The sequence below is a fragment of the Dama dama genome, chromosome 1, assembly GCF_033118175.1.
Source record: "Dama dama isolate Ldn47 chromosome 1, ASM3311817v1, whole genome shotgun sequence".
NCBI lineage: Eukaryota > Metazoa > Chordata > Mammalia > Artiodactyla > Cervidae > Dama > Dama dama.
In genome coordinates this window covers 62,923,571-62,939,919 of record NC_083681.1, presented here as the reverse complement: position 1 = coordinate 62,939,919, position 16,349 = coordinate 62,923,571, and the positions used below count along the sequence as shown (strand labels likewise).

The 16,349-nt window shown below is 44.6% G+C and overlaps 1 protein-coding gene across 1 annotated transcript in view; it reads right to left on the bottom strand.

Moving 5' to 3' along the window:
* Nucleotides 1-16,349, bottom strand: part of KIAA1549L (KIAA1549 like) — a 126,559-nt gene that overhangs the window by 65,623 nt on the left and 44,587 nt on the right. The window contains exons 11-12 of the mRNA XM_061149431.1: nucleotides 11,714-11,904; nucleotides 4,067-4,191 (exon numbers count right to left, since the gene is read on the bottom strand). Of these exons, the coding sequence (XP_061005414.1) occupies nucleotides 4,067-4,191; nucleotides 11,714-11,904 (316 nt within the window). The remainder of the gene's footprint in view (nucleotides 1-4,066; nucleotides 4,192-11,713; nucleotides 11,905-16,349) is intronic.

Genomic DNA, 16,349 nt, shown 5'->3' with positions numbered 1-16,349 from the left:
GTGAACTGAGAACTTTCAGATGTTCAAGCTGAATTTAGAAAAGGCAGAGGAACCAGAGGTCAAATTGCCAACATCCGTTGGATCATAGTAAAGCAACAGAATTTCAGAAAAACATCTACTTCTGCTTCATTGACTATGCTAAAGCCTTTGATTGTGTGAATCACAAAAAACTGAAAAATTCTGAAAGAGATGGGAATACCAGACCACCTGACCTGCCTCCTGAGAAATCTGTATGTAGGTCAAGAAGAAATAGTTAGAACCAGACATGCAACAATGGACTGGTTCCAAATTGGGAAAGGAGTATGTCAAAGCTGCATATTGTCACCCTGTTTATTTAACTGATATGCAGAGTACATTATGTGAAATGCCAGGCTGGAGGAAGCACAAGATGGAATCAAGATTGCCAGGAGAAATATCAATAACCTCAGATATGCAGATGACACCATCCTTATGGCAGAAAGCAAAGAGGAACTAAAGAGCCTCTTGATGAAAGTAAAAGAGGAGAGCGAAAAGCTGGCTTAAAACTCAACATTCAAAAAACAAAGATTATGGCATCCAGTCCCACCACTTCATGGCCAATAGATGGGGAAACAAGGGAAACAGTGAAAGACTTTATTTTCTTGGGCTCCAAAATCACTGCAGCTGGTGACTGCAGCCACAAAATTAAGATACTTGCTCCTTGGAAGAAAAGCTATAACAAACCTAGATAGTAAAATAAAATGCAGAGACATTACTTTGCCAACAAAGATCTGTAAAGTCAAAGCTATGATTTTTTCCAGTAGTCATGAATGGATGTGAGAGGTGGACCGTAAAGAAGGCTAAATGCTGAAGAATTGATGCTTTTGAGCTGTGGTGTTGGAGAAGGCTCTTGAGAGTCCCTTGGGCTGTAAGGAGATCAAACCATCAATCCTAAAGGAAATCAATCCTGAATATTTATTAGAAGGACTGATGCTGAAGCTGAGGCTCCAATACACTGGCCACCTGATGAGAAGAGCTGACTCATTAGAAAAGACCCTGATGCTGGGAAAGATTGAAGGCAGGAGGAGAAGGAGATGGCAGAGGACAAGATGGTTGGATGGCACCACTGACTCAATGGACGTGAGTTTGAGCAAGCTTCAGGAAATGGTGAAGGGCAGGGAAGGCTGGCATGCTATAGTCCATGTGGTCACAAAGAGTCAGACATGACTGAGTGGCTGAAGAACACAGTAACAAGAGCTATTTTAACTAATGAAGCCACTGAACTACAAGTTTCCCTATCCCCACCTCACCCCTGCCTTCAGTCACATTGTATATGAGACAGTCTTTTCCTTTTAAAGTTTTGATTTTCACAAAAAAGTAGAGAGTTAGAAGCTACTGAGGCAACAAACCTGGTGAAAACCAAGAACAATTTTAGAATGACAGCCTGTTAAATGAACATTTATTAATTAAAATCAGTAACCCTAACTTCTAGGATGGACACTGAGCCATAAAACAACATCTGATCATTCCATACCAAAAGAGTAATGTATTCTCAGAGGTTATATTCACACAATCAGTACTTTTTGCAAGCTGACAATGTGATGGAAATACACCTTATACCTTCTCCACAATTCCATTCAGTTAATTTTTGCTTTCCCTTCCTTCCCTCTGTTTATCTTCTAATCCAATAAAATATGTTATTGATGTTTTTGATGAACTATAATATTGTATTGTGATAAAGTGGAACTTGTGTTAAAAAAGGACACTTGTAGGTTCCATTGAAGGTCCAGCCTAGAATTCTAATGTGCTTCAGCATCTGTTGAATTTTACATTAAACAAGTTGGTCCTTTCATTTCTATTTGAAACTTTCAAAGTGAAATCTCACTGAACAGGAACCTGTGGTCAAAGAGAAGTGACCAAGTCTGAAAATTCACTGTGTTTACCTTTGGCAAAAATAAAATGTAACGAAGCACTGTTTAAAGCACTGGCTTTTTAATAAAACAAACACATTAAAACCTCAACCTGGTACAGTAATTGCATTTTATTCATGCACCGGCTGTTGCTATTTCTGAACATGATATTTAAATAATCAAAGTGACCTAAACGGAATAAGGAGGCAGGCAGGAAGGGTGGGGGAAACGAGAACAGGAAGGTCAGCGGGAACATTTAGAGAACTCAGTGTCCCACTGACTGGGCCAGTGGGGAGTCACCGAGTATGAAACTGGCCCTGCCCCTTCCTCTTGTACAGATTAAATGCACGGAAGGGGGAAAGGCATCCTCTTGTAAGAGAGTATTTATCGATAGAACAGTCTGTATGTTGCACATTTTTAAGCAAGTAAAAGGGCATAGAGCAGTACGTACATTGGTCTCATTGTACAAAATAAAACAAAGCAATACAACAAAAAAGCAAATATACGTGTGTGTTGTCACATGCATAGTCAATAGGTCTGAGAGACACACACTGAGTTATTCAAGACCCTTTGAAGACTGGGGTGGGTGATGGGGCATCTGGGGGGGATGGACTCTGATTTCAGTTCAGTTCAGTTTAGTCCAGTCGCTCAGTTGTGTCCAACTCTGCGACCCTATGGGCCGCAGCATGCCAGGCCTCCCTGTCCATCACCGATTCCCGGAGTTTACCCAGACTTTATACATTTCCAGGAAGAATATAAAGGAAGGTGGTGGAAGAGTGTGCCAGGAGTAGGAGGAGCAGGAGGGCCTCGTGATTAGAGGTCATGGCGGTCACCACGTTTGGTTAAAACCGCCTGCCCCTATGGCTTCACCGCCCATTGTCTCTGGGTTGCCTCACCCCCTCTGCCCACGTCTCTGATGATCTCACTCAGGAGGAAAGTGGAGAAAGTTGTGAAGTTCACCTCTCCCTTTACAAGCCGGAGTTCCTGCGGTCCCCTGTGTGTTGGCTTGGCAGAACACCAAATGGTCCCAGGTGGGGTGGTTATTCCAGGAAAACCCCATACGTCACACCCTGATTCTGGCATGGAACGAACAGTCTCTATGTTACAGAGCATAGAGGGGTTTAGGAGAAGAAAAAAATTTAAGATTCAAATCGGTATGCCAGTTTAAACAAATGCTTTATATAATGGCCAGAAATAGGACCATGTTTTCTCTACAGAAGACAAATCCATTGTGTCACTCTTTTTTGGTCAAAAAAAGAAATAAGTGATATTTGAAAACAAAAGAATATTCTGGTGCTCTCTTCAAGACAGAGTCCTTGAACCACACTTCATCAAATTCCTTTTTAAAAAGAAGCACAGCCAACCAGAGTGCCAGACTGCTTGCCTTTTCACCTGGCATTGCTATAGGACTCCATCTATAACCCTTGGGGATCCAAAAGGAATTTTCCCTGATCTGAGTGGCAGAGACATCATACATGGAAGGATCGAGCGAAGGTGAGGCTCAGGACAAAAGTAAGATGAGGAGGAGGGAGGCGGGCTGCACAATGATGCCTGACAGATGCCATCTATAGAGGGTACAACAGCACAGCAAAGCAGCTGTGACCAGTTGTAAATAACCCCCAGGACCAGCCCTTTACAGGGAGGGAAAAGACCTGCACGAGAGAGAAACTAAATGGTTAAGTTGCCCTGGAGAATAAAGACAGAAGCACGGGCTGATTTTTATGGCGACAGATTTATTACTGTCTTCTTTTTCTTGGCGAGCTGGACTTGTACTATCTGGATTCACAGGCACAGACTGAACCCCTGAAACTTATCAAGGGACTCAGGGCAAGAAAATGAAGGGCAACCTCCAAGACAAGCACTGGTTCGGAAACCTGCCACTCTCGTGGACCTGGTGCTAGAAATCAAGGCGATTCACCCCCAAATAAGGAAAATCTCTAAGCAAACCTCAGTTCAACTGGTAAACGGGGTTTTTCTGCACAGTCCCATAAGAACAGAGGGCAGAGGTAATGAAACAATAATTCAGGGAAGGGTATAGTGTGATACCTCAGGAAGGTAGGTAGGACCTTTGTAGGACACAGTAAGGAGGAGAGTGGGGGCTGATTTCAAGCACACTGGTGTGCAAGTGTGAGCACGCGCTTGTGCGAGTGTGTGTGGGCTGGGCTCGGGGGTGGTGCTTTGCAGGGAAGGCTTCTCACCATTTCTCTTCCGAGCCTCCTCCTTTGTCACTTTCTGCTGTGCCATTACATTCTGGGGTGAGCGCCTCCCCGAGCTGGGCTTCCCTGATTCGTTGCTGATGACAGAGCCATTCTCACTGGGCGACCTGCTGGAAGTAACCATGGCAACAGGGAGACGGTAAGTTTCAACTGGAGCAGCCTCCTCTCAAGGTTATTTTATTTGCACAGTTTATGTCTATAGCCTTTCTTTCCAGTTTTATCCACCAAAAAGACATAATACAGGAAAAGGGGAAAAAAACAAACCCTGCACTGCAACACTATAGCTTAACACAACAGGGTTAAGCGGCTGGCTGTTGTAAAGTGCGCTTACCAGCGCTTAGCTCTGCAGAAAAGTTCAACCAGTGCAGCCCTCTGTTCCCATCTCCTTTTCATTAACCCCCAGTGACTGCGGACATGGCAGTGATGGTGTTTGCTCACTGTGCCCTCTTTTTAAAACACGGCAATTTGGAGAGTGTTGCAGAGTGTTTGATTCACATAGCATCTTGAGGGACATGCATAAAACACGGTTCTCTTTGGCTGATTTCTTTACAGAGTATACCTTGACTCCTAAAGATTAAGTCACTCCACCACTGAGTTCTCTCTCTCTCTCACACACACATGCACACACAGTCTTTTTGCTAACTGGTAACCACTTACATTTGAATCTATCAGTTTGAGCTATCCATTCATTCAGAAATCCCTACTCTGTGCTGGGGATCTGTGCCAGGTTACAGGCATACAGAGATATGAAGATACCGCCCATGTTCTCCAAAAGCCCACCATGAGCACCTTCTACGTGCCAAGGACTGTGCTGCGTGCTTTCAAACTGTTGGCTATATGTTAAGTCACTTCAGTCCTGTCCAACTCTGCGACCCTATGGTCTGTAGCCCTCCAGGCTCTTCTGTCCATGGGACTCTCCAGACAAGAATACTGGAGTGCATTGCCCTTTCCTTTCTCCAGGGGATCTTCCCGACCCGGGGATCAAACCCCCGTCTCTTACGTCTCCTGCATTGGCAAGCAGGTTCTTTACCACTAGTGCCCACCGGGAAGCCCTTCAAATTGCTGCTAAATCACTTCAGTCGTGTCCGACTCTGTGCGACCCCATCCCTGGGATTCTCCAGGCAAGAACACTGGAGTGGGTTGCCATTTCCTTCTCCAACGCATAAAAGTGAAAAGTGAAAGTGAAGTCGCTCAGTCATGTCCGACTCTTCATGATCCCATGGACTGCAGCCTACCAGGCTCCTCCGTCTATGGGATTTTCCAGGCAAGAGAACTGGAGTGGGGTGCCATCGCCTTCTCCGTTCAAACTGCTACTGCATCCTTATTACAACCAACTGGCATGGTGACTGCCACTCTTAGTAGCAAATGAGGAATGTGAATTTCAGGCGGCGAGATGTTTTGTCCAGGGCAGAGTTGGGAAGTGGTAACTCAGCCCTGGAAGCCAGAGCCCCTTCCCTTTCTGTCTTCTACAGTGTCCCAGATGAGGCAGGCCTTACACAGAGCAAGTTACAGGGCCTTCCTGCCTTCCCTTGGGGCCATTCTCTGGCCCTCTGGAACCTATTGGGAAATGGACTCCTGGAACCCTCTGCTGAGGCTCACGCACCCCCAGATCACACCAGCCTGTGGTGGGATGAGCTAAAGACCCACTGCCTTTCCCTCTGGGAGAGACAATCAGGGGGCAGCTATCCAGAGGCTCACCAAACCCCTTGTTCTTCTCTTGTCAATTGCACAAACTCAGAACCTACTGGCACGTGGCCCCTACAATGGAAAACTGACTGGAATAAAATGCAGCCCCTGACCCGTAAGTAAGCCTCCTCCTTCCATTTCCCTCTTTTCCTCTGAGAATTTGGGATTCTCAGTCATGCACATTTCCATGCACTTCAGCACCCTAAAAACCATGCACAATGAAAGTGCCCACTCACAACCATGGGGGCAGCCAGAGTCGCCACAAGTGCACAGAACACACTCAGGGCCACAGGAGATGCTCTCTGCCAAGGATATGCAGACAAGCATGAGTCTGGGAGGAACCATTTACAATACTCCCTCTTTGGACATTCCGACAGCATGTCAGCACTTCAAAGGGTCCCATCAGTCCTGTCAGAAAGAGATCCACCTTGTTTTGTTTAATTCAGCACTTCTCTGGTTGTGTTTTGTTTTGTTTTGTTTTTTACCACAACCTCTTTCACCATAAAAGTAATACAACAAATGTAGTTTGGGAAATATGAATGAGGCATTAACTATGTGATCATTGAGTGCCGGGTGTGCAAACACACACACGCTCTAGGATTGTTTTCAGAACCTCACAGTTAATGGCACCTACTCTCCCCAAGACCCTGATGCTGGGCAAGATTGAAGGCTGGAAGAGAAGGGGATGGCAGGATGAGATGGTTGGATGGCATCACTGACTCAATGGACATGAGTCTGAGTAAACTCCAGGAGTTGGTGATGGACAGGGAGGCCTGGTGTGCTACAGTCCATGGGGTCGCAAAGAGTCAGACACAACTGAGCGACTGAACTGAACTCTTCCCACTGGTTTATTGGGACAAAGGGATTTTCACTGAGGTCCAGAAAGAAAAGCTCCTGGCAACTTGTTTTACATGCACAAAATATTTAATAGTTTTTCTGAGGCATTTGCATGTCCCTTCCCTCATTTGATCTTGAAACAATTTTCTGGCTATTCCCCTCCCTCCAAGGAAAGCTATGAATGAGCACATTTCTGGGTGGGGTGGGAGGGGAGCCCAACTCTGCTTTATTCTTTGCATCAGCTTATAGACTTCTGTTTACATGAAACCATCAACCCCATTCACAGTGCTACATGGCTTAGTCAGTAAAGAGTCCGCCTGCAATGCAGGAGACCCAGGTTTGTCAATTCCATGAATTTCTGATCCAAAACAGAGGGTGAGATGTGTGTGTGCGTGTGTCCACTCAGGACAGGGACAAAAATGTCTTTAAATGGGTCACCAGAGAGGCTGCAATCTAAGGCTACTGAACTCAATGGTCCCCATTCTGAGTCTGGGTGGACACAGATCCTGAAGAACAATCATGGGGGTGGGGATTAAATCAACTGCTGAACAATCAGGACCAGTCCATGCATTGAAGTGCCCATTGCAAATGGCTGTCTCTATGAGGTCTACTCTCCATCCTTGCTCATGATTTCAGCCATGGACCAACAAAATAGCATTGCCAAAAGCCTACATAAGAAAAAGAACCTGAAACATCATCTGGTTGTCTGCACACAGCTAAATCTTCCATTTTCCTTCAGTTTTAAAACAATTTTGAAGAATGGAGATATCTTAATGATCACCAAATCATTGGTTTCCCCTATTTTTTTTTTTAAAGATTTTTGTGTGTGTGGATCATTTTCAAGTCTTCTATTGAAGTTGTACAACACTGTTTCCATTTTCTATGTTTTGGCTTTTGGGGGGCTATGAGGCACGTGGGATCTTAGCTCCCAAACTAGGGGTCGAACCTGCATCCCTTGCACTGGAAGGCACAGTCTGTTAACCACTGGACCACCAGAGAAGTCACTCCCTTATTCTTCACTTGCAAAACTTTTTGGACCATCTAACAGCCTCGTTTTGAGAGGTCACACAGTCCTGGTCGGGCAAGAATGAGTAGACTGATGTGGCAAGTTGGGGAAGACAGAAACATAGATGTATGATAGGCTTGTTCTTGGATTTGGCATCTTAAAATCTTCCTAAATGATCAGAGACTCCTGTGATCAGTTGAACTTGAACAGAGATGAGGTTTCTCCCACAGTTTTGTCAATAATATAGCCAGCCCTTAGTAAAGTTATATTTGTAGACAAAATTATGAAGCAAATGGAAATATCATTTAACAGGGTCATTGTTTTATTTGTATTTGTTTCATAAGCTAGTATTTCTTAATAAAAATCTGAGGTTAAAGAATTTGAATCTGATTAGCAAGAGAAGACTCCTTGCAAATTGATGAAAAAAAGAGCTTGTTTTAAAACCATTTTTAAAAAAGAAAGCTTTGCACAATTTAAACCACTCAACTAGAATGTGTGCAGAAGTTTCTATCCTTCCTGGCAGTGTAGTGCTATGTTAATATCCTAATTTTAGTAATTCTATTTATTTCTTTTCAGTGTCATCCTAATAGGTGATAAAAAATTATTAACATGCCTTTATTGTACTTGGCAAAGATCATAATGAGAATAATTACTATAGATAACACTACTGGCCAGCCAACTCCAATACATCATCCATTGCTTCTCTGTATGTTTCAACTCCTGGCTGAGGTGGACGATGGCATTTAAGGTCCAAATTTGTTCACACTTCCCTGTAACCAACTTAGGGTAGTCCCCTCCCACACTGACTCTTGTGTTTTGCTTTGGCCAATAGTAGTAAACATGATATAAGCAGAGACTTGAGGTTTGTTTGGGGCTTGTTTTCTTGCTTCCCTGGGAACTCTGTAACCATCTTCTCAAAAGCTAGAGCTAACCTACTGGAGGATTCAAGACCATATACCAAGAGGCCCCAGTTACCTGGCTGCCCCAGACAAGGCTGTCATCAACAAGCCAGCCCAGCAGACTTCCCACATGACCAAAGATGCATGAGACAGCCCAGCTGAGATCAGCCAAGCCAAGTTCAGACTAGAAGAACCACCCAGCTGAGCTCAGCCAAGACAGCTGATCCACCAAAAATTATGAGCTAAATAAATAGTTGCTGTTTTAGGCTGCTAAACTTTAGAGTGGTTTGTTATGGGGCAACAGATAATTAATCAACATGCCCTCCGCATTCTTCCTGACACAAGCTGAAATCCAACCCTCTGTTTCTCTGTACTTCCTTTTTAGGTACCAAGATCTCCTGGAGAAAAGCACGGAGACTTGATGCTTGACTCCAATACAAAATTTGTAAATTTGATACAAACAATCCTTTCTTCCTCCTGAAATAACTTCATTCTCTAGGCTTCCTGGATTCCACTTTTGCTTTGTTCTCCTTGTGACTTTCTTACGGATGCTTTTCAGAATCTTTTGCCAATTCATTTTCATTATCTGGGTCTCTAATCACTGCCATGTCCCAGGCATCAGTTCTTAGATTTCTTCTCCATCTATACTCTCCAAGGTGCCCATCTAGCCTCAGAGATTTTTGGAACTAAACACTGATAGCTCCTACATTTATATTTCAACTCTTGACCTCTCCTCTGAACTCCAGACTCATGTGGTTAACCGAGCTCTCAATGTCTCCACTTGCATGTCTCATGGGCACCTCAAACTTAACATGTCCACATCCAAACTCTACAAACTTCTCCTCCAGTCTTCCCCAGCACAAAAATGGCAAATTCATCCCTCTCTAGTCCCATCAGTTCAGTTCAGTCGCTCAGTCATGTCCAACTCTGTGACCCCATGAATCGCAGCACGCCAGGCCTCCCTGTCCATCACCAACTCCTAGAGTTTACTCAAACTCATGTCCATTGAGTCAGTGATGCCATCCAGCCATCTTATCCTCTGTCATCCCCTTCTCCTCCTGCCCCCAATCCCTCCCAGCATCAGGGTCTTTTCCAATGAGTCAGCTCTTCATATGAGGTGGCCAAAGTATTGAAGTTTCAGCTTTAGCATCAGTCCCTCCAATGAACACCCAGGACTGATCTCCTTTAGGATGGCCTGGTTGGATCTTCTTGCAGTCCAAGGGACTCTCAAGAGTCTTCTCCAACACCACAGTTCAAAAGCATCAATTCTTCGGCACTCAGCTTCTTCACAGTCCAACTCTCACATCCATACGTGACCACTACCACACAATAATTTATCAGCAAATCTTGTCAGCTCTTCCTTGTAAACACCTCTAGAGCCTAATCACTTCCCACACCTCCATGTCCTGGTACACCACCATCTCTCACCTGGACTCCTACAAAAGCCTCCTAATGGGTCTCTCTGCTTCTTTACAGTCTATTTCCACACAGCAGCCACAGTGAGCCTTTAAAATGCAAGTCACATCCTGTCGTTCCTCTCAAAACCCTCTTCTAATGAGTCCTGATCTTCATTCACAAAAAAATCCCAAGTTCTGACTTTGATTTATAAAGCCTGACAAGATCAACATCAGTCTCTCTGACTCAGCTGCTACAAACTTCCTCCCTAGCTCACATCAGCCTCTTTGGCCTTCATGTTCTTCCTTAAGCAAGTCAAGACATTTCCTCCGGGCTTTGCACATACTGTTCCACCTGCTTGGGATGTTCTTCCACTAGATAACCTTACACATCATTTCAATAAAGTCTTTCTCACATGTCACTTTATCAGCGAGGCCTTCCCCAACTTCTTGCTAAAACAGCACCATATTCCCCTTTCCACATCTCCAATCCCTTATCGTGCTTTGATTTTCTTCTTTATACTCATCACCTCCCAACCTACTATATTTTTATCTCTCTGGTTATTGTCTATCTCTCCCTCATCAAACTGTAAGCACTACAGGAGTATGAACTTTGTCTTGTTCATTGCAGTATCCTTTGTGCCTAGTTAACAGCAAACAATTGATAAATATCTGTTACCTGAAAGAAGAGAAGGAGGCAAACAGGATGTAGTTTTTCTAGCCACCATTGTGGTCCCAGGCAAGAAAGAAAGAGGTTGGCAATGGGAGTTGGTTAGCAAGGCAACAGAGTTGGCCATAGAGTTCATTACCTCTTTGTGAGGCTATTGCAAAGTCCCAACAAGTGTCCTGGCCTCTAGCCTAACCTCTCCCATCTATCATCCACAATGCACTGGAGTAGTCTTTCTGAGATACAGGTTGGGCATCACTGTCTTCCTGAAGAACGCTCAGTGGCTTAATACTGCCTAGAGTATAAAGGTCAAACTCCTCGGTCTGGCAGTTAAGACTCTCCACAGTTTTCATCTATCTTCTGGTTCCATCTTTCATTGCATCTCAAGCACTGTGAACTCTAAACCCCAAGGACATTCATCATAAGTAATCATTGCTGTCTCCTGGCTCTTCCAGCCAGGATGCCTTTATCCCCAACCCCCCCCCCCCCCCGCCCCCATGGACATCCCACTTGTCCTTCAAGGCTTGGTTAAAACATAACCTCTTCCATGACACTTTCCCACATCAGAATTAAATTCTTCCTTCTCTTTTTTCCCCAGGACATGGTTTAGACTCCACAGTAGACACCTGCCCATCAGGCTTGGTATTCCAATGATTTATTTCTATCTTTTCAACACGAGATGCTTGGGGTCAGGAATCAATCTTAAACCTTTCTGTAGTCATCCCAATGCCTGTCAAAGTGCCCTGCTCATAGTAAAAGCCCAATAACTGGTTTGTGAACTAAAACCATAAGCTCTATAGAGAAATTGCCAGATAAAATACAACTATCCTGAACCAAAGGCACTGCGTTTAAGATAAATTAAAAAATATAAGTGTAACATCAGTGCCAAATTTGTTATAATAAATCTAAGGAGAAAACCTCAACCGTTGCAGTTGATTAGACATCTGAAACGTTACAACGGATGGCTCATGAGAAGCAGGAATTATGATTCCTATCCTCTTCCTTAGTCTCCTCAAATATTCAGAACAAGCATGAAAGGGAATTTTTAAAGAGAAGAGAGGAATTGAGGGCTTCAGCTCTTCTCCCCATCAATTATTTCTCTTGCTGACACAGAGAGGCAGAATCTGGCCCCATGCCTACCTCTTTCTGGTTTCGATGGATTTGGCCGTCTTGATGGTGCTTCCATCCTGAGGGGCATCCCTTTCCTGAGAGGCAGGAGCATCTCTAACGGGCAGTGGGAGGACCACCGTTTCCTGAGTCACCGGGATGACCTCCTCGTCTGCCCCTTGCTGGCCCAGGTGCTGCTTGGCATAATCAAAGCCCTGCACAGGCTGCAAAAAGGAAATAGATTTGCAGTCATGTTTCTGGCAAAGTGTGATACTCACAGCAGCTTTAAGAGAACACAGGTGGGAAAGTGCACATGATGGGACCATACTTAGCTTTCCAATGAACAAGAGTTAACTCAAATCTCCATCCTAATTTCTGTCTCTATGAAATCAAAGTCCACATTAATTCCACCTAGCTACAGAACCTCTATAGAGAAGACTCAGAAAAATGAATAGTATAAACAAGATGCAAAAATGTTTATGAGAACAAGTTCTTTCAAGGATTTTAGACCACTTATTCTAAGTCACGGGATACTGCTAATTAGAAGCTCTTAATTGCTACATTAAACAGGTCCTGCCTCTTCTACATAAGAATAGTTCTGTCATCCCTGAAGTCCTTTGAAATAACAGGTTGTGTGACTTTGCCAAGTCATTGAAATCTGAACCTCAATGTTTTCATCTGAGAAATGAAGATAATCATATCTGTTCTACCTCTACCACCCTGGAGTGTTAGAGAGAATCTCAGATCTAAAAACAAAAAAGGAAAAACACGCTACCACATATGAGGCAGTATAATTATGAATAATAAAATGGAACTTATGGAATCGCTCTCTAATCCAGACCATTCCCTTTAGCAGGCTAGCTCGCCTCTCATTTCTCATGACTGAGAAATTAGCAAGGTTTTTATTGCAGTGTCTGAAATCCCAAGTGAATAGGGCAGCTGTGAGCAAAACCCAACAGACATGTATTAGTGGGGTAATAAAAAACCAAGAAGCATGTTTAAACAATTCCTGTGAGTGTCTCTATTCTGCTCTATGCCCCAAAGCAGCACAACAGGGATTTGAGGCAGGGCAATGGGGTGGCTAGGAGCAGCAGCTCTGAAAACAGACAGCTGGGGTTCAAATCCTCTCTCTGACACACATTAGCTGTGTGACCTTGGGTAAGTGACTGAAAGTCTCTGTGCCTGTTTCCTCATCAGTAACGTGAAGAGAATATAGTGTGAGCAGGATCAAACATTTATGTCTGTGACAGTGATATTTAACCACCCTCAAAGGGATGCCACGTAAATTAGATAAGTAAATTCAAGCCCAGCATTTAGCTAAGTACCTGACCCATAGTATGTGCTCAATCAGTATTTGTTCAAACTGTTTTCCTGCCTACTAAATCACTGGCCAGGTGAAACGGACATCAGCGATTCTCTTTAAGAAAATTTGGGGTGAAACTTAACCTCTATCATTAGGGTTCTATCAGAACTTGATATGATCAGACATTCCTTTTTTAGCACCTTACTTAGTCAAGAACTGTAACAGGAAGGCCAGATTAAATGGTCTAAGACTGTAGCCCAACCCATCATATCGTGTCTCAGAAAAGGGGGGAGTTTTATTGCTAAGTCCAGAAAAGCTTCCTTTTTCAAGCTGTCTGTCGTATAGCCAAGGGCTTCTCCAGTGGCTCAGCAGTAAAGAACTGCCTGCAATGCAGGAGACACAGGAGATGCGGGTTCAATCCCTGGATGGGGAAGATCCCTTGGAGGGAGACATGGCAACCCATGACTTGCTAGAATACTGACTCACCTGCTTCTCCTACGAACAATTAATCACCAGTTGAATTCAACTGAAATGTTTCTGGAAATTGACCTCTTCTCTCCAGGTCCACTGCTGTACTGACCCTGCCATGGTCTTGTAATTTCCATTTTGCTCCTTTTCAGACCCATCCTTGACAATCCTCCAAAGTTATCTCCCTTAGAAATTCATCAGGTCATCACTCCCTCATTAAAAACTCTCCCTGGCACCCAAACTCTTTGGCAAGGCATTCAAGACCCTTGAATTCTGTGTGAACCCATGTGTCCGGTCTCATCTCCTATTGGTCCCTTTTCTGCTCCACCCTTATCCTCCCATTATCCTGTTCAGTTTTGTTCCAACTCTAGGATGGGGCATTGGCTTGTGTCAGGGACTGTGCTTGATGCTGGAAATATAAAGGTGAATAATAACTGGCTCCCCTACCCTCAAGAAGCTCACAGTTTCCGTTTCACTTGATATTATTGGTACAACACAGAATACATTACATAAGTTATGTCATTTCATCATCACTGTAGAAGGAGGTAGGTGTTGGTATGGTTCTCCATTTTAAAGATGAAGAAACTGAGGTTCAGAGAGGTTCATCAGTTTCCCCAGGCTCACAGAGCTGGTCTATGGTAGAGCCAGGATATGAATCCAGGACCATAGGAGGCAGAGCCAGAACAGCCAGCCACTGCTTGATGATTCATCCCACCGCCTCTTCTTTCTTTCTGCAGCCTGCCACCTAGGTTGGGCATCTCCCATCACACTTCGCCTGGCTCCTGTTTCCAGTCTCCTGGCCTGTGTGTGAGTTACTGGCAGTCTGCAGCAGCAGCTAAGGACCTAGTGAGGACAAGCTGGTGCTGGCTTGTCCCTCTCATTCCCACCTTCTGTGGCTCCTCACCCTTCACACTGCACTGGATACTTCAGGGGACTGAGCTGATGATGGGTGACCAGAAGGACATTAAGGAATGACAGGCTTCAGACATGGCCTTTGTTATTAGGTTAACAAGAATCCCTGTACATGTTCAGTACTTACAGCCTGCAAGACACTGATACCTCATTTCATTCTCACAACAACCCTATGGGGAAAACTGGGCAAACAACACAGTCTTCACTTTATGGGTAAGAAAACAAAAGCTCAGAGAGGTTCAGTGACTTGCCCAAGACCACACAGCTAAGTGGTGAAAGACTCAAGACTTGTACCCTGCTCTTCTGACTGACAGAATAGCAGTCTTTCAACCTCCAACTTGAAACACCTGAGATTAACTAATTGCCCACTGGACACACCCTAGGAACCCCTAACACCGCTAATACAACATCATGAAACATCTATAGTTGCTTTACTGAGTTTCGTAAAAGTTTCAAATCAAAATAATCCCCAACAATTTCAAAGGTAGACATGTTACCCGGATTTTTTTAAGAAACATGTGTAAGAATAAAGATCAATTTACCTATAATGTTTATTCTGTACAAGGCATATTCAAAGTAATTCACATAACTCAATCCTCACAACAAAGTGTAAGTGAACACTGTTATCACCCCCAATTCACAGATGGGGAAAACTGAGGCACATAAAAATAGTATGTGAGAAAAGAACAGGGCATCTTTAGGGGGTGACTGAGCCATCCTGAGCAGGGCATGCCAACCCTCAGAGCTCCATTCTGCATCCCCATATGGCATTAACAACTTTCTCTTCAGGTTGCCTGTTCCAAGGGGCCATGTCCTCTTCAGTTATAGGAAGGGAAAATCTGGGGAAAGGCTGTGAATCCAATGACAAAGAGGAAGCAAAAGTGAACGAGGCAGAAAGGAGGTGACAAAGGCATGACACCCCGCTCTCCTTCTGTGTTGATCATTTTTTTAACCTTCTGCCTGCGTCCGGCTGAGAGCAGTGGTAACAGGGTTACATCTGTGGTATTGATACCTTGTCTCTGCAGACGGGGGCAGGCAGGTACGGCCTGATCTCGGCTCTGAGACAGCCACACTCACCTCCTCTGAGCCTGCTGGGTCTACTAGTGAGGCTCAGCAAAGGTCCCAGCCATGTCCTCTGGCTCCGCGGCCAACATCCTTAAAGATGCAGTGGTGTCCCTGGAAACTAGGAGACCAGCCTCCCCGTCTCTGGGTTGGTGGCAATAGCTAACTTTCTCTTCCCCCCTCGTCCCTTGGCACTAAATGAATTCTGCTCACACACTCAGGTTGTGAGAAGTGACGCAGGCGGCTCGCTCCTCTGGCAGACACCGCAGTGTCCCCGGGTTGCACCAGCAGAAGGAGCGCGGTAAAAAAGAGGCAGTTCCGCCCCACTGGTTTTCCGTGACAACAGGGCTTTGGAAATCAAAGTGCGTAGCCCAGCCTCACTGAGGGAGAAAACCACCACTGCCACCCCCACGACTGAACTCAGTCATCTCACGGAACATAAATTTGCTTGATTTTCCACAGCAGCTGGGTATCTCTTGAAGCACAATGTACCGGGCAAGGACATAAAAGGGGCTATGAAAACTCACAAACATGAATCTGTTCCAGCCTCAGACAGCTTTCCAGCCAGGGGATATGCTGAAATCACGTGCTGCCCAGCTCATCTCGGCAAGTTAATAAAATTTTGCCTTCATCAATCACGTGAAGATGGCATTTACAACCTCGGTATGGCATGCTTTGCATTCCTGGACTTGGCTGCAATTAGATTCTGGTAATTACTGTTATGTCTGAAAGGCTCAGATTGTAACTGAGCTAAGATGGAAATGAAATACCCCTTCTTGGAATAGCGTCATTTTTCACTGCTTGGGTAATTACCAACATCATGCCGTGTCCTGGCAGCAGGTACCTTTGTGTCAACAGACACAGAATGACATTCTTTGGGGTTGGGCCCTTTGCTAGACACAGTGTCTTAGCTAGCTGCAGCTT